This window comes from Anneissia japonica, unplaced genomic scaffold, assembly GCF_011630105.1.
Source record: "Anneissia japonica isolate Jap-2015-1 unplaced genomic scaffold, ASM1163010v1 scaffold287580_len341680_cov180, whole genome shotgun sequence".
Classification (NCBI taxonomy): domain Eukaryota; kingdom Metazoa; phylum Echinodermata; class Crinoidea; order Comatulida; family Comatulidae; genus Anneissia; species Anneissia japonica.
The window spans coordinates 248,123-267,232 of NW_022717063.1; the positions used below are offsets into that span (position 1 = coordinate 248,123).

Here is a 19,110-nt window from a genome sequence, read left to right on the forward strand (position 1 = left end):
GAGAAGTACCAAGACCTTTGGAATTCTACAGTTTCATTTTCTGCGTGTCTAGTCTTCTTGCCGGCCCTGTCTGCTTCTTCACAGAGTACATCGAGTTTGTTGAGGGTTCTAAGTTCCGCAAGGTAGTGAGGGACGAGAAAGGCGAAATCAAAGTAGTCTATGACGACCCTTCATCAGCGGTACATAACATTTTTTTATTCGTAATTTAAAAGTTTATAATTAAATACCTTCTATGATTTGTATAGTAGCTGGATATTCAACCTTTTTAATCTGGTTGCCAGTACCAATATGTTGGGGCCAGTGGCAGACCAACACAAATTGTACTTCAAATTATTTTCATTTCTAACATCTCAAACATTCTTTTTATACTAATTATAATGTGTCAGTAGGTTATACCATATAATAAGATTCACTTCTTTAGCAATGCCTCTCCCATCCTCAAATATAAAATCAGCCAGATTTTTGGCTGGAAAAACGATTGTTTCCTGAGAAATGTTTCAGCCCAGTGGTTGAGTATCTGTGTTAATACGATTAACTTACAAGAAAAAATTTGATTCCTGATTAAGTCCGATTTTCTTGTTGTTTTCTAATGAGTTTTTTTTTTTAGTTAATCATACAACTGCACCAGATCCATCTATGTTTTAACTATCAGTATGCTCATAAGATCTATCCTGTACCAGCAGAATGCACCATGTCACTAAATAATTCTGCTATAAATTTTTGTAGACATACATCTGTCTGCTACATGTAATTCATTGCAGTGTGTACAATAGTACCATCTGTTTTACTGTGTATCCCAAATTTGCCAGTCTAGGCTTACTGTAATACTGTACGTATATTGATGATGTAAGTAATACAATAAGCCTAAACCGTAATACTTGAATCATGATAAAGATTTACCTTTCATACCTTCCATCCTTTTCTTATATTCATTTATTTTTTGAGAAACCTGTTCTTTCCTCATCCAAGGGTGTTTATTTCTTCACTTTATATACAGTAATACTGTGTTTTATTATCTTGAGTAGGTGTAATCAACAACATGTGTAATTGTACACAATATACATCAGTTTGCAGTCACTTGATTTTGGAGTTTTCGCCTTTCAGTCAAAAATATTTTGATATGAGCGGTGGTGTATTTAGGAGTCATAATATTGGGGGTGGGAAGGGTGGAGGGTTGTAGTGGCACGAAGGTGAAGTGGTAGGGGCTTGATGATTAAGTGAGGGGGGCTAGGTCGCAAAATATGGTGATGCGAGGTGCTTTTTACCTATTTGAGCATGATTTTTTGCTTCGAACAATACGGGGGAGGGGCTGGGGGAACCCCTAGATCGACACTGGTTATACAGTAAGCAAGCATATAGTTGTTACAATCACCTAATTTTCACAATCCTACAACTTTAAACATGCATAGAAAGGTGAGTGATTTAAAAGTGAGACCAAAATCAGGGTTTTCTGTAGATAGACAAACTTAGACGGAAAAAGAAAAACTACTGTAATCAAAATGTTGGTAAAAGTGGAATGTCTTCAGACAGGCCTTGAAGGAATTGACCGAAGGATCATGTGTACTTTAATTTACAACTGTCTTTTTTAACACATCATATAATTATTAACACTTAATTGTTACAGTGTACTTGGAATCTTCCAGAAATAACTGTATTTTTAGTCTTGTGAGATGAACCAACCATTGTACACAATACCACCTGGATTAATGAAACAATTAAATTCTGATAATAATTAACATGATCATAATCATAATGAATCATTATTAAGATGATGATCATGGTTATCATCATCATGATATTTGTAATAAATATGATGATTGTGATTTCATTTCATATATTCTTCAACAATAAAATAGACAAAAAGCATAAATATAAAAATACAATGATGAAAAGGACAACCAAAAAAAACTCAGAAGAGCTTGTAAATCAAGGTGTCCGAAGTAAGAAAAAAAATAATAAAAGGCCAAGTAAAAAACAATGACAATGATCATGAATGACCATGATTGGAATCATGATGATTGTGATTATGATAATCAAGATTATCATGAAGATCATTGTAATAATGATCAGCATGATCATATCAAAGATGATCATAATATTATTACTCTCTTCTAATGAAAAACATAGGTGACCCCCAACAAGATACAGTATTTTGTACAAATTGGATTGTGATGCTTATAATCTTCCTATGAGTGGAAGTGCTTGAATTCTCTTAGATACTAAGTGACACTAACTTTCACTCAGCTATTTTGTTTCTTGGTATTTGTATAATCAGTAGTAATAATGTTATACAAATACCAAGAAATAAAATAGTTGAGTGAAAGTTAATGTCTCTTAGATACTAAGTGACATTAACTTTCACTCAACTATTTTGTTTCTTGGTATTTGTATAACATTATTACTACTGATTATGATTTTTACATTAATTTCCTTTTTGTTTTGTTTTCTTCTCTTTAGGGAGCAGTTATAAGGAAATTAATAATAACAGTGTTATCAGCAGTTGTTCTTGTCATGTTAGTTCCAAAAGTTCCAATATGGGGTAATGTCGGTAGGTACCAGTAATTTTTTTTTACCTATTATGAATGCTTTTCTCAGTTAATTTCAATTAAAATTTTTTCCAATACTATGGACAATAAAGAATTTGAGTGTGAGGTGTTGCACCACAGGCAAAAATTTGCCTTTGTTGTATAATATGAAAAGTAATGTATAATTCCACATCATGATTAACTTTATTTATTGTGATTTTAATCAGTTTGTAATCACCATTTGTAGTGGATGATTCAATGATATGAGGTAGTGAAATACCAAACAAAAGGTAACTGAAATTGATGTGCCTTTTGTTTGATTTGCTAAAGAATGGTGTATCATCAGTCCATTCACAAATAGGGAAGCACTGTGTGTACAATAGCTTATGTTCACACAGTATTTGTTTTACCTATAATGCCTAGTTTACTTGACACAAAATGACCTTTGCTAAATGTTACACAGACTTCCTGAGATGTTTTTCGACATTCCATCGTCTTCACACTGGCAAATTCAATCCTCGAATGTATTTTATAACACAAACCAAATTAATGATTTTCAGCAAATTCAATCATCATTTTTATACTTATTTTATACTTAACTGTACATGATGTACACACTTTTGTATTGTTTTGATATATTTATTACATCATTTTTATTGCCAAATTTTGCTATGGGATATATTTCAAAATAAATAGAAAAAAATTAAATTAATCAGAATGCAGTGCTATATTGTTATTGTTATTATTGTCATTTTATTGTTGACTAAATTTCTCAGACTACTGTGTGGTTACTTATGTATCATATACACATTGTTGAAATTAAAATACATGATGTCATTATTGAATATATACTATAGTTAGTGGTTTACAGGGAATTATGAATCAAGAAAAAACAGCTCATATAACTGAATACAAATATTGTCTTACAGATCCTGTTCACATAAGTGAGAGGTCGTTTCTATACAAAATTGGTTATCTACTTCTTTCCATTGAGCTTGCTAAGTCCAAGTACTTCCTTGGTTGGGTCTTTGGTAAGTGAATCTTATTATGTATTGTGTTAAATGTCTTTAAAACAAACACAAGCTTTAACCATGGAGGTATTGATTGAGAAGGAGATCACTCGAAAATGCTCCGCGGAAATGAGCCGAGAACAAAGCTGCCGCAGCGCGTGAGGAACGTTTGCGCGATGACTTTGAAGTCTAACATGTTTTCCGCCACCATATGGTCAGTGTGCTTAGTTTACCAAAAAATTGAACATGGCAAAATGGAGAGCAACTTCTTTTCTCAATGTGTACTAATTAGTCAATCACTGTGGCTACACAATCATTTCCATCTTTGAAGCTAATACATTTATCTTTCAACATATTAATATTTCTACAAAAAAAAAGAGGTTCGAATTTAATAAAACATTTACATGAGCTTTAAAAGTATGATATATTTCAACTTGAATATCCATAAATTGGACAAAATTCGATAATTCTAATTTTAGCAGATATTAATTAAGGAATAATTAAGGGTAATAATAAACTAAGTCATTTTAGTGTGAACGTGTGTGGACAATTATTTTAAAAATCAATCCAAAATCAGAGTAATTTTCAGTTTTACGCTGCCTTAGCTTTATAGACGAACTAATTTTGATGATCTGTAGACGAAATTGTAATGAACACAGAAGTAATTGTAACAGAAATATTTTATGGAATCTGTTCTTGAAATATACACATAATAACATACTAAAAGTCCGAAAAAATCCAATCAGGGGAACCTTTTTAATTTTAATGAGTTAAAGCCAAACGGTTTATCGCACAACTGCTGTGTCAAAGCGTTTAAAAGCATGTCGTTGCCAAGTTATTGCTAACGAAAAAAATGTTAATAAGATAATATGCCCACATGCAATCCAAAGGCGGGGAACACATTGGTTTGTCGCATCAATAATACCTCCATAGTTTAACTAAGACAGAAATTGTAACTCACACCAGACACACCATGGCATTTATTTATATTTAATTTTGATGTTTTTACACTAATTATCTAATATTTCAAAGAATTGATATGGTACAGTGCAATATCTGCAATTCAAAGAGTTTTTAAATACGTGATTGTAGGCTACAGTAACTCACTCTACAACAGTTTTAATAATGGGAGTTCATTATTTTCTATTTATTTCTCATTAAAGCCTCCAGTCCAAGAGAGTCAACATATATTTCAGACATTGTAAAATTATAAAATAATTATTGTAATAATAATAATAATGCAACTATAGAGCACAAGAGTGTAAATTGTGAGTATTTATTTTCTGCTTTGCTCTGCCTTAGAGTGTAGGAGAGAATCTCTGGAAGCGTATAAGTGTCAAAATGCTGGTTAAATAATTAACTTATTTTATGAATATTCCAAAATTTGTAACCTTCCTGGAGGACCTTGAAAGATCTTGCTGGTTTTTCCATTGACTGACTGTCCTGCTAAATTTGATGCTATGAATCACAGTAAAAATGCAGGTACAGGACACAGCATAGCATGCATCTGCAGTGTACTGTTGTCATTTAACCTGCAGGGATTTAGTTATGGTGGACAGGGCCACCCAGCCTTAAGTTTTCCACCCAGTCTAAAGCTAATGGCCCAATGTTATCATGCACCCACCCTCACAGTGTCTATCACTTGGTATGGCACAATTATTTCCATTTTAAAATTGATCCAATCAGATGGCCAAAAAATTAAATAGGTTTTTTTTTTTGTTCAGCTGACGCCATCAACAATGCCGCTGGAATTGGTTTCGCCGGCTACGATAAGAAAGGACGACCGAAGTGGAATGGAATTTCAAATATCAGGATTATAGATTTTGAAGTAAATATGCTTTTGTCTATATTTTATACACCATATTGTACTTGAAAGTATACTGTCCTATGCTCTCTTGAGATCACTTGAAACATCATGGTAGTGTTACACTTGGTATGTCTCTGTGAAAATATTATTATTCATAACATTCAACAGTATGCTCTGATTGTTGACGATCAACCTACCGGTATGAATGTTTTGTTAATTATAGGCAAATATAACCTGTGAGACTTAGTCTATTTAGTATAGTAACATATAACAAATTTTCTTGAATGGGTCTGCAAAGGATTGATATGATAACTATAGAAACTGACAAAATATTTTCACATTTTAATTTTCAATTAAAAGCTTATTTTAAACTCAATTTCCAAAGTTAATGTGCTATTTATTTAATTTTATAGTTCCTCACAGGTCTGTCAATTATTTTCTAATTTTGATCAGAAATGCTTTCAAGCATTTGCGATCAATGTAGCATACAAATTATGCAATAATTTTTGTATTATTAATCAATATACAAATGCTTTTACATTGTATTATTTACAGACAGCAACTAGTTTAAAGACACTGATTGAGAATTGGAACATAACTGGTACAATCTGGCTGCGTCATTGCTGCTACGACCGTGTACCATTTCAGAAACGTCTCTTCACTTTCATTTTATCAGCTGTTTGGCATGGGTTTTACCCAGGATATTTTGCAACATTTATGTCAGCAGCGTTTTTCAGTGCAGTGGCGGCAAAGGTGAGGTGGTCGTATATCATTAACTGTTTAGAAGTAACAGTGTTGCTAGTCCAGTTATTTATATTTTGGGTTTCGACTGAGGACCTATTTAGAAACAAGTCAATGTTCTTTCACAGGGTTTAGTTTTATTCTAAAACCATGTCCACATTAGATCTATTTGACTAAGATGAGAATCTCAGTTTTTTAAGCCGTGAAACCTTGATTCAGAAATAACAGGATGGTGTCCATGGGGGTTATTTTATTACCTGATATTGTTATATTGTTACCTAGTTATTATTTCTGTTTATTTTTTATGAGCGGACCTATGCAGTATTTCTATGTAACATGATTTTTAAAAATGACAATAAATTACATTGAATACTGAATGATAACTCCCTTGGCGAAATTGTACAGCTTTTAGCACTTGTATTTAAATACTTTTTCACGTGCGCAAAATTGCTGTTAAATACACAACTATAGCACGCAGTCAAATGTAGACAAGTCTGAATTTATAGATTTTCAGTGCACAAGTGCAGAATAAAATTTTCCATTACATTCAATACTCCGCTGAAGTAGATTTAGAGTTGCGGTGCTTGCACTGAAGTTGACTACTTCAGGAAAACATTCCTGTTTATTATATATCGGTGCAAATCGCTCTGTTGAACTTACCTCATGGCTTGGGTTACTTAGGTTTACCAAACTGACCAGGTATATGTTTTGACCAATATAAGTCCAATCCCAATAGTAATAGTATGGTGCTTAGGAAACTACAATAAGCAAATGTTGAGATATAATTTATATGTAGATCATCTATTACTTTATATTTTTTTTGTGTATTTATATGAATCTTTTTATTTAGAGGTCAAATGTAATGTTGAATGTAATGTCAAATTCTTATTATTTGCATTTTTTCTAAAACTTTCTGCAGTTGCGGTATTCAATTCGTCCATATTTTCTGAAATCTGTGAGGACGAAGCAACTGTATGATGTAATCACTTGGTTTGTGACTCACCTGACACTGGCTTACTTTATTGCTCCATTTACCTTCTTAAAGGTAGCACCTACCATAGAGTATTTCAAGTAAGTGGACTGTTAAATGCATCATTGCTTTTTGGTTTTTAGTGGTTTACATTATGCCCTCATAGAACCAATGTTTATGTCCAATGACTTCCAAAAGCCAACATATAATAGACCAGATAGACCGCAGGTGGGCCAAGTGTGACCTGACAATGATTTCTTTTGCCACCCACAAAAATAAATTAAAAACTCCATGTATGTGGCCATCTCTGTCAAGAAAAACCCTCCTTGTTATGGCACGATACTCTGTAAAAGTAATATCAAAACTGAGCATAAAGCGCTTTAAAAGCATTGCATAAAGGTTTTTACAAACACACCAGTAACATCAAATTTTAACAAGCTACTATATCTGTGTATGTGTGTGGCCTTCCGACCCATTTCTATTCCCATCCGTACATTAAGGGAAACATCGAAAGATCTGTATTTCAAAATTGAAATGTCCACAACAACTCTGACAAATATTACTATTCATTATAAGTACCTCCAAGAGTTGATTCCATACTAGGAAACAGATACTAAATACTGAATACTAAATCTCATGTTCGCCATTGTCTTTTCCTCAACAGTGAATTAATTCACTTTTAGAGTGTCCCTGTCACGTGGTTGATACCAGTTGTTACCATCATTTACTACTGCCTTAACAACCGCGCTGGTTCAAGCCGCTCCTCGATTCTAGAGGACTTGAAATGAAGGTCCAGTGAACACGAGGACACGTCTGGCTCGTGTGCACTTTAAAGAACCCATTGCAGGGGGTTACCCTGATGCTATGGTTCATTTCAGCCCCACAAAAAGCTACTATAATCGCCTCTTTACTGAGGCTAGTAGTCACAGACCACGCCCATACAAAATTCAACACAATGACACTGCAAGTTATTCTCCTACATTTACCTTTACTTGATTCCAACTCTGATTTTTTCTTCTAGCTCCATATACTGGTTCCTGCATATCCTAGGACTGGTTGCACTAATTGTTTTGCCCAGACCAAAGCGAAGAGTAAAGTCAACGGAGGAGAAAGTAGAGAAAAATCATAACATGAGTAATCACACTCATCACAACGGGAGTGCACTCAATGGCTCAGCTCACACACTAGTAGCCAGTGACTTGATGAAGATGGCCGTCAATGGAGAAGACAAGAAACAGAGATAGAGATGATGAAGAGTCATCAATATTTATACATGTGTAATCTACGACGAATCTATCACAATCACCTAGCTTTTATCAGATCCTATAGTTGTTCTCTTCAAAGGCCATTGTTATAGAAACATATAGGGAAACTATATAATGGGGTTTTTGGAAAATAATACCAATATCAAGTTTCTGACATTTTTTCTGTTAATTTAAACAACGTAAGAATGAATTAAAATATTCTTACGTTGTTTTTGTCTGTCATCATAGTTCTGTTGGATTTATTAGTATTCAATATTCAACCAATATTAAAAGAAAAAAACTATAAACTTTTCATAAATTATATCAGATTAATACATTTGTAACCAGATTAAATAGTATTTCAAAGGAAACTACTAAAAAGAATTTAATTGGTCGTTTTAAAAAGCAGACAGTAAAGTCTGCAGATGTGGTCTGGAAAAAATTAGGAAGAGACAACCATCTTGTGAATTGAATTGAAATGGAAAAGTAAAAAATTCTATAGGAAGATGAAAGACTAAATCAAACCGTAAAGCAATTTAATATGAAAACAGCTGAATCAAGAAAGTTAGAAGATAGAAAGTTGTGTATCTGATCATTTTGGAGTAATACACTAGGTCTGCAAATGAAACAAAAAAGCAGATTATGCTGATGTTCAACAGTTGCATCAGCATTTCCCCTGATAAGTGGTGCATATTTACCTGACAGATGGGGTAAGATGCTAAAAGCTATTCTACCTAGATGCTTGAAAATGGCACGCTCAGGCAGGTAGTCTCTGCCTTCGAAAGAGATTCTAATTAAAATCCGGACAGACTTCCCAACAACTGGTTCAGGTGTTCCACTGGCCTAGTTTTAGATAACACTATATTTTTAGCAACTATGACCACCTGTCTCTTTTAAACATGTTTGCATAATCTTGTGTTTACAGTGATATTTGCAGATCTTACCTTGATCTTTGATTTATTACTTGATGGAATAATAGATTAATAAATCTTTTCCATTTTTTTTAAATTTTTTTTAATGATTTCTACATAGCTTCATGTCACCATATAATTATATTTATGTTTTTGGTGATCAAATGCGGTGAAATAATTTTATAAATTTTTTGTATATTTAAACTTTACCATTTTCAGTACATTAGAACATACCACCGCCTTTAAGTTGATCAAATCAAACTTAATTTTATTCATATTTTTTATTTGTAATTATTAAATAATTCATTTATTATTGTGAATTACATGGTTTCTTAATGAATAAAACATAACTGAAATTAATAGGTTAATTTGCTAATGAAAAGATTTTATCAGCATTCCAATTAATTTCCATTGCGATTTCCACTCAAAATTGAAATTAAAAAGAAATTTTTAAAGTGAGTAAAAGTTTATGACGATAATTAAATTACAGGGCTCGAGAACAGGATCTAATGTGGTTGGATTTTAAATGTGGTTTATGTGCAATTGTCCTCTTCAGGCATTGTAAATGGCGTTAAAAGGTATTTTCAGTATCTATCTTTGTGTCTACTTCCACTTGGAAAAACCAAGTATAAAAACTTTTCAATTTGGAATTCACCTCTATCATTGGTCATAAAACTACTAGCAATATTTTTTTATAATATCAAGGAACATAATTATTCCAATTTTTATGGGGTTTTTATGTTGGGAAATGAACATTTTTTTCTTTTTTTTTTATTTGTGTATTAAATAACTGATTTTGAACACTGTAATGAAATATAATCATTTAATTTGTAAGGTGTTCCTTCGTATGGATTTCTGTGCTGTTTAGATTTGTTTTGTGTTAGCTACTTGAATCAACAGATTATGAAACATTCTATCCTACCAAAATTTATTGTTTCTATGGGTGCTGATAAAAGAACACCTGGTTCAAAGATGCATATATACATATTGATAATTGTCAGTAATCCTCAATGTATTATTGTGGGCATTGGAGTCGGGCAGTTTAGGTTTTTGTACTTTGTGTTTCCCAGGGATAAGTTGGTATGCCAGTCTAATTGATGCTTAGAAAAATCTTTCTTTCACAAGAGGATGACAAGAGGATGCAACTGTTGATTGCTAACAACAAAAATCGATTAGATATGCTACATCTCTTCAGATTTGACCAACGATATCATTGTTTGTGTGTCACAATGCAACCTGACGTGTGAGGTATTGCGATTGTAACCATGGAGATAAAGAATGATGTAACGATGACATTGTTGGAATATCTAAAAAGTTAGTCACAATACTGTACAACTGAACACGTCATCAATCATTGTGAATGTATCCATAAGGGGGGAGGGGGTCGTTCTCTGTGAAAAGTACAGGAGGACCGATTTTCGTGCTATTCAATAGCTTAGCTGAATATAAGTAAGGACTTCAAAGTCCTTGATATAAGTATTAGTATATTTATGTCCTGAAAAAAGTAGATGGAAGTTGATTAAGCAAGCCAGGATGTCTGTAAACTGCTAATGATGAATTCTGGATGGATCTAATCCATCTCGTTGAATTCGGAAAGCATGACGTTCTCATTGTGGAAAGTGGCATTACAAATTATTGATGCAATTACTGTTTTTTTTTTTATTTGAAAGGGGTTTTTTAAGGAATTTGCATGCTGATATGGATCCAGGGGTTATAATATTAGATGTGCTTTAATGTGTTTTTTGATTGTGAAAGGCACTATATAAAATACCTATGTTATGTTAAATCATTGTAAACTAAATCCCCTCAAGTAATAAAGGTATTGATATGTGTTAAAAGAAAGAATATTTAATAAATAATCATATTAGAATAATAAAAGAAAATTAGTAAGTTTTAAAAATAAATTATATGAATTGTAAATAATGCACTACAATTTTTAGGTTCTATTTATCCCACCAAGTGTGATCTTTACTTAATGATTGTTTGCTCATATAAGCCTAACCTAACATACCAACTTTGTCCCTTTAATAAATGTTATTAAAGGGACATGCTGTTATTTGTTAATTTATAAATGTTATTAAAGGGACATGTTGGTAATTAATAATGTATGAATATAGGGACATCATGTTATTTCATAATTTATAAATTGTTATTAATGGGACATGCTGGTATTACATTTTGTATGAATGGTTTAAAGGTTGAATAATGGTGCTGGTATGACTGTGATTCCTTGTTGCAATACTACTAGCAGGCCTGTCAATCACACAACCTATAATGGTTGTCAAGGTTACATTGACTGGACTTATGGCATGGCATTTTGAATATTTAAAGTTTATCATGCATCTTTCGAAGTAGAAGACTAAAATGTGGAAAAATATTGGAATTGTGAAGTGAAATAAGTGATGGCACCCTTAAGTTGGGCATATACAGTGTTGGCTGACAAATCCACCTTCGTTCTGTACACACTTGTCTTTGAGACGCTGTCTGCAGATTGTCAGTGGCAGTGTAAGTGGGCAATCGTTGAAAAAGTCACACCAACTTAATCTTGATTGAATTGCACCATCAGCCGACAGTTTGTGCCCAGCTTTTGGTTTCTATGGTTACGCATTTATAACAGCCCTTCTGTAAAAGTTAGTTTGACTTTAATACTCTAGTGTTCTCAAGATGACAGAATTTGATGATTTAGATTTGTCATATAGTATTGTTATACTCTGTGTGATGTAAATGCAGTTGCTCAAAACATGTCTGCCTGAGAAATATATAGAGGGTATGTTTTCCTGTCATTTCACAACAGAAGGCAGTAATTAACATGTCAGATTTATAGTGAGTGAATTTAACCCTTCTTAGTTTGTCATACAATTTGGTGTATCTGTATTTTTTCATTCAGAAATCCTATTGAAGGATATGATACTGTGGGAATTATGAATAGATTGCATTTGAAGACAAGTATTATCTCACACGGGATACATACTACAAATGATGGTAGGGTATGATAGTGTCATTATTCGTGTACTTTAACTTGAGTACAGACTATATGACCGATTACATATGGTTTAGCTTTAATTTCTGTTACAGAGTAAAAAAAAAAAACCAAATGTTAAAATGATTTCAGAGTTCCACAGTTGAGACCTCAATTGAGATTTTAAAGTTTAGCTTCCTTAAAAAAAAAAAAAAAAAAAAAAAACCTTGGCTTATGATGTACTGTTATATATATATATATATTTATATATATATACAACGGAAGTCAGGTATTTTTTTTCGTTAGTGATAGTGGTAGTAAGTACTGCTCCATGTACATTTTCCTCTGTGATACCAATACAATTTCAATATATTGGAATCCATTGTCAAAATAACAACCACCTGGTAATTTTTTTAAATAAAAACATAGATATAAAAATTACAAGAAATATCTAGCAATATGTTGGAAGGTACGTGTTATGAAAATTATATAACAAAGATCTGAAATCCTCTAGCATTTGTAGTCAATAATCCTGTTATTACCAATAACCACTTCCCTTAACAGGTCATCGTAATGTATTCAGTTTAAATGACTGCTTACTTGTAATGTATTGGTGTTGTATTCTCCGGAGCCACCCTTCCCCAGGAACTCCACTCCCATTCACTGCAGTAGAGATAAGCTTTCAGTAGATACATATTGTACATGTTTTGGTTATCTGTTTTCATATGGAATATATGCGAGTTATTTTTGTACGATGCAAATGATTAAGAATGAGAAATAACATGGCTTTTTGAAATAATTTTTTTAAATATAATTAATAAAATGCACTAATAATTAAAGAGGAGACATGGTTTTATCTCTCTGTTATTTGCAGCGTTTATTTGAACCTTTCCACCAACTACTGCAGTGTGTATCTGTTGCTTTTCGTCTTTAGTCAAAACTGATTTTATATTAGGCATTGTCAAACTTCATTTGATGGTCCTGTGTGTGGGTGTTTTCTACAACTGCTTAAAAAGCAGAATTCCCACAATAACTCTATAAACAATGATTTTCCATAATTAACACCACAATATTATTGATTTCAATGATGAAAACGTATGGGCAGAATGAACTAAAGAACTGAGACGGGAAACAACACAAATTTTGAGCTTGGAAATGTTTGAAATATTGTTCACGCATTGCCTTGTTCTGAACATCATCTCCAAAACTACTCTAATGAATCATATCACAACCTCTATTCCCAGTACATGTCAATATACAGAACAAACAGACCATCTGGAAGAATTAGCATCCATATCAACAATCTGCCCTGCTGTTATTGATGCTCGATGCTCAATTCATTTCATCAGTTCCGATCAACGCATTGATGACATCATCATTTGGTCTTCACCTGTGAATGTCAAAGCACTTAATTAATACTGAACTTTTACATGTTTCAATGCAATTACAGTACTAAGACAATTTATTAAAAAGGGAAAAAAAAGTATAAAGTATATATACTAGCAAAATGAGCAGTACTGTATTGTAAATTTATGTTTGGGTAGATCACATGATAATATGGAGAAACACTTCCACTGGTGATAAAGATAATAAAGTACAATGTGCTCACTAAAAAAATACAGTAATACAGTAGAAGTAATGACTCAGACTTACAGCTGCTTGAAAGCATTTAGAAAAAGCTTGGAATTCTTTTGCACAACAGTCTTTGGAAACATTCTCTTTAGCAGCTACACAATTTCCATATATAGATGCCTGAAACACAGAATATTAGTTATAAAGTACTGTAGGCCCAGGTGACAATGACAAAGGCACTCACATAATGATGATTGTCAGAAAATAACTTCACATGATAGGGGCAGGATCAACTAGTATTTGCATGTCTATCACTCCTTTTAAGTGTTTTGACCAGCACTGCTTTCTTTCAGTGAATATGCCTATGTGTTATTAAATAGGCAAAACAAACAATTTAATATAAATAAATAAAATATTGGATCTTGGAGTTGGCTGAACAGATCAATGGATGTTTTATTTATTTTTTCTTGACTGGTCTTTTGACATCCCACCATCTTACATTTTAATGTTCTTCAGGCAAGACTTTTTTTATACCTTGCTTAGCAAACCATACGACTGCAAATATTGATGATTTCAAATAAACATAACATTTTATTTTTGACCAATTAGCGCACCCGCTGCCACGAAAAAGTTGAAATTTCAGAAAAAAATAAAAGTTCATCTTTATTTTTATTACGCCCTCCCGCTGCCTTGAAATCTCCAAAGATAAGATATGTATATTTCTTCATAATTATATAATTTGAAGCATTTAACCATCCTATTTTACATTCCCCAATAAAATTTTATTTTTATTTTCTCCTCCGTCTGGATGATTTCGGCAAAACTATTTGCTTAAATAAGAAAACAACATTTTATTTTTATTCCGCCCTCCTCCAATAATCTTAAAAAAATATGTGCGCGAAACAAGGAATAAAATAAAGTCTCGCTTTATATTATTTGTTGTAACATGCAAATACAATACATAAAGGTTATGAAATTAAAAAAAATAACCTGCTGTGAACATTGAGACAATGCATGAGGGAAACGAGCCAATCGTTGACGAGCTTCCTGAAGACTTCTACTTGACACCTGCTTCATGTTTGTATGCTACATCTCTGTTGATTAAATTAATTTATGTAAAATTCTGAACTTAAAAAATTTTTATTGACTTGAAATTAATGATATTAAACTACGTTGTAAGTCTTTCACCTCCACAAACAACAGGTCTAGTCGCATCCCCACCTGCTTATCTGGGAGAGTACTACTACTACTAGATAGGCCTACCTAGCTTAGGCTAGGCCTACTCAGTCCGTAGCCTACACTGCAGAAAACGTAGCTGGCTGAGGCCTAGCCTAGGCCCTACTAGCCCGGCCGAGCAGCACTTGCATGGCCTCTTGAGCAAGAGTGGGGTCCATCCAGGCCTAGCCTTATAGTAGCACTGTTTCATGTTACCACTGATTATTTTCAGCAATAAAATTCTTATTAGGCCTATGTCTTCACAGCTATCTGATATTATCTACCAAAAAAAGTTGAATATCGTACAATTTCAGAGGCTTGTTGACAGCGTCCCTGGATCTCTCAAAAGATCTTATCTTTGCTGGATCTAAAATTAAACGTTGAGGGTGTAATTCATTAAAAGTGCTTTAGATGTTTAATTGAATTGAACTTTATTGAACAACGCTTTTATAAAGCACACGACAATATATAAGATTGTAACTTAAAACCACAAAAATACAAGAAAAACAATGAAAATGAAAAAGAAAACAAGTAATGAAAAATATAATTAGTTCAGAAACAGCAAAATTAAAAAATAGAATTAAAACATAATGAATTAACACTGGACAAAGAAAACTAAATACATGAAAAGATACTGAACAGCCCCCATCCTCACCCCAGTTAAAAGATAAAAATGTATACGTAAAATTAAAAAACATGTACAGTAATTCAATAAATGAGTTCATAAATAAATACGCATACAATTACACACACANNNATAGGCAAATATACATACAGTAAATAACGAGTCAGATGGTATCAGATATATGCCACAAAATTTATTTTCAGAGTTAGCGAGTACTTTCGACTATAAGTCTTTATCAAGCTATGTATATATATATATATATATATACAAATATATATACTCACATATACATATACATGTGCATATACACATATATTATATATACATACACACACACACACAAGTGTCCATATATATATACACATACATACATTCACATACACATATATATATACTTACACAAACAAATACATACATGCACTCATAAATATAAATTCATACACACATGTAAATAAATATATGCGAATAAATAAAAAATAACAATTTTAACTTAAAACAATAATAATAATAAAATGAATAACTGCTTCTTAGTTTAAATTTAATTGGATGGTGGTACGGTATTTAAGATTTTAGTCCTGAAATTCCATAAGTCAGTCAGGACGTGACACGTAGAGCACAGCTTTGTTTGGCGCGACTCTTAATTAAAAAGCCCTTTCCGTTTGGCGAAATGGCCTTCTGTCAATTGCTTGGAATACTGGTATCCGTGGTAGATGGAATATAATTGATAAGCTATATACCAACGTTCAATACAATGTTAAATTTGGTGATGTTGTTACAGATTTTTTTCGGTGTAAATGAAGGTGTAAAACAAGGTTGCGTCTTGTCTCCCATTTTCTATTTTGTATTTTTATTAATGAACTTTCTAAGATGTTACGTAATGAACATGTAGGCTGTTATAATACCTTAGGCAGGAAAATTAGCTGCCTGAGTGGGCTGATGACGTCGTTTTGATTGGCAATGAAGAAATTGATTTACAAAGCTTAATATTACCAGTCAGTTTTCTAATAAACGGAAACTTAACTTCAAATTTAGTAAGTGAAATGTGGTTGGCAAACGGACAAACAAAAATAAACATTGGCCTTTAGGTGATATATTACAGAAGTTGATAGCTATAAGTAGGCCTACCTGGGTGTTAACATATCTAGGAGCTTTTCCGAATGTGTTCATGTTAATCAGGTTACAAGGAAAGGTAACAGATTAATCGGTTACATTAAATCCATTATTAATAGTCAGAATAATTTTAACAGAGTTTATTTTTGGGATATTTTGTTTAAGAACATTGCGCTTCCGTCCATACGTGTGCGGTATCTGCATATGGTGTACGGTAAGAATGGCCCCGGAAAAAATGGCCCAGGAAAAAATGGACCAGGAAAAAATGGGCCCGGAAAAATGGCCCCGGTAAAAATGGCCCAGGAAAAAATGGCCCCGGTAAAAATGGCCCCAAATGACAGGTAGGTAAAAATGGCCCCAATAATAAAATTCTGTATTAAGACTGATTTTTTAAAATCATTATATGCATTTCTTTTAACTGAAATAATTTAGTTTTTAAAAAGGAATCTATCATCAAATAAATTGCCGTTTACATTTTACTTTTTGCAGGAATTACATATTCAACAATTATAAAATATTCAAAGATAAAAAAAAGCCATGAATAACACTTTTTTTCCATTTAAATGTTAAAAAATAGCAACAACATAATCAATAAATCAACATAAATCATGCATTTAATAATACTAAAATAATTTATTTGTGGCCAATTTCACTGAATCACAATTTTCCAGAAATTCAATCCGGGTATTGGTAAGCCCCACAAACAATGAGTTTATATGAACATCAAATTATTGTTGTTTTTTTGTTTTGTTTTTTTTTGTTTTTGTTTTTTTTTTTAGAAATAGAGAGTTCTACCATCATAATTAAAGGGTTTGGGTGGGGTTCGCAGTGTGTTTGGCGGTTTTTGGTGTATTTATTTTCACAAAATATCAACATTTTAACCAAAAAATAGGTTCTTAAGAATATTTAATTTTCTTATTGATATACCAAGTAAGTCAATCAAAATTGAATTGTTTAGTTTTCTACAGTGTGTTTTGGGAGGTTTGTGGGATTTAGAAATACCATAATCCTCCCTATACCCTCACAATTACACACCATTTTAATTCTTAGCATAATTGCCATATTTACATATATATATATATATAGTATCTCAGTTTACATTATTTAGTATAGTTTTAGGCACTTAAATTTAGTTGGCGGGAAGTAAAAACCAAGTATGCAATTAAATAAGTTGCTTAAATAAATGTAGGCCTATTCCTAATTATTCAGTTTACTTTAAAAACAATATATGATTAACAAATACTTCTTTGAAGTAACTCTAAGCACATTTATTGCTAAGTTTGTGAGAAAGTAAGAGTCTCCCTTTTCCTATACATGAACTTGTGATTCAAACACACAATTGATCCACATGCTTAACTACTGTTTATTTGCATTGTTTATAACATGTAAAGTTATTTCATTTGATACGGTACTTAACAAAAGTGAATTTTGTGGTTATCTAGGAGTTGCATATTTTGGTAGCTGAAGTACTGTATGTATGTCATTCCTCTACTTTGTTAGTGGAATAACGTTTTTAAAACTTATTTCTCTTATCAAATATATTATTCAGTGGCCATTGTTTTCCGATAATATCTCAGTACATTATTTGCATCTGTTGTGTAACTGTATTTGTTATTGATTCAATTCTTGCTTTTTACAACTAGGCCTTTTATTTAAATATTTGAAGATTTAAAAAAAAATATTATTTCTATTACTGAATTTTTTCATTGGGGCCATTTTTACCGGGGCCATTTTTACCTACATTCATCTGCATATAGTGCAAGTGATTACAACAAATTGGAAAACTTACAACTAAAATGGCTAAATCAATTCTTAAAGCACCAAGAAATACGCCGTCATCTGCCTTAAAGGTCGGTTTGGGATACAATTGAGAATATCAATAGTAAGCAAATTAAATACTTTGACAGACGTGTTAATTTAGATGATCACAGATGGCCTAAACTGTTATTAAGTGGTTGTTTGCCATACATATTAATGATGTTAACATAAGATGGAAATGGCTTAGGCCTAATTCTATCAAAATGCTCAGTGACGCTGGATTTAAACATGTGTTCTCTACTGATATCCCACGTGATTAAACATGGTTAAGTCATTTAAATTTATTAATCGTCAAATGTGTAATGATGTGGTTAAGTAATACTTGTACAAAATCTTCATTATATGATTATATTAAATGTAAGAAAGTGCCTGAATTAGAAAAGTGTCTATTAGTTAAAACGGATTTCGTTGGGGCCCCAACTAAAATTCAAGGCCCGCTCAAACACAGCTAGAAAATAGAATAAGCAAATGGGACAAAAATAATAAGGTGTGAACAAGGTGTTAGGCTGCATAACACCTTGTTCATACCTGATGATTGTGTGTAGCACAAGAAACTGCCAGTAGTCTCAAATAAAATGGAATGAATTGAGCTATCTATAATTG

The 19,110-nt window shown here is 32.4% G+C and overlaps 1 protein-coding gene across 1 annotated transcript in view; it reads left to right on the top strand.

Annotated features, from left to right (window-relative positions):
- The window catches only part of LOC117110095 (lysophospholipid acyltransferase 1-like), a 49,880-nt gene extending 36,874 nt beyond the window's left edge, over positions 1-13,006 (top strand). Inside the window, exons 6-12 of the mRNA XM_033252682.1 lie at positions 2-179; positions 2,458-2,548; positions 3,455-3,556; positions 5,260-5,363; positions 5,898-6,095; positions 7,003-7,154; positions 8,075-13,006. Of these exons, the coding sequence (XP_033108573.1) occupies positions 2-179; positions 2,458-2,548; positions 3,455-3,556; positions 5,260-5,363; positions 5,898-6,095; positions 7,003-7,154; positions 8,075-8,297 (1,048 nt within the window). The 3' untranslated portion in view covers positions 8,298-13,006. The remainder of the gene's footprint in view (position 1; positions 180-2,457; positions 2,549-3,454; positions 3,557-5,259; positions 5,364-5,897; positions 6,096-7,002; positions 7,155-8,074) is intronic.
- The last annotated feature ends 6,104 nt before the right edge of the window (positions 13,007-19,110 follow it).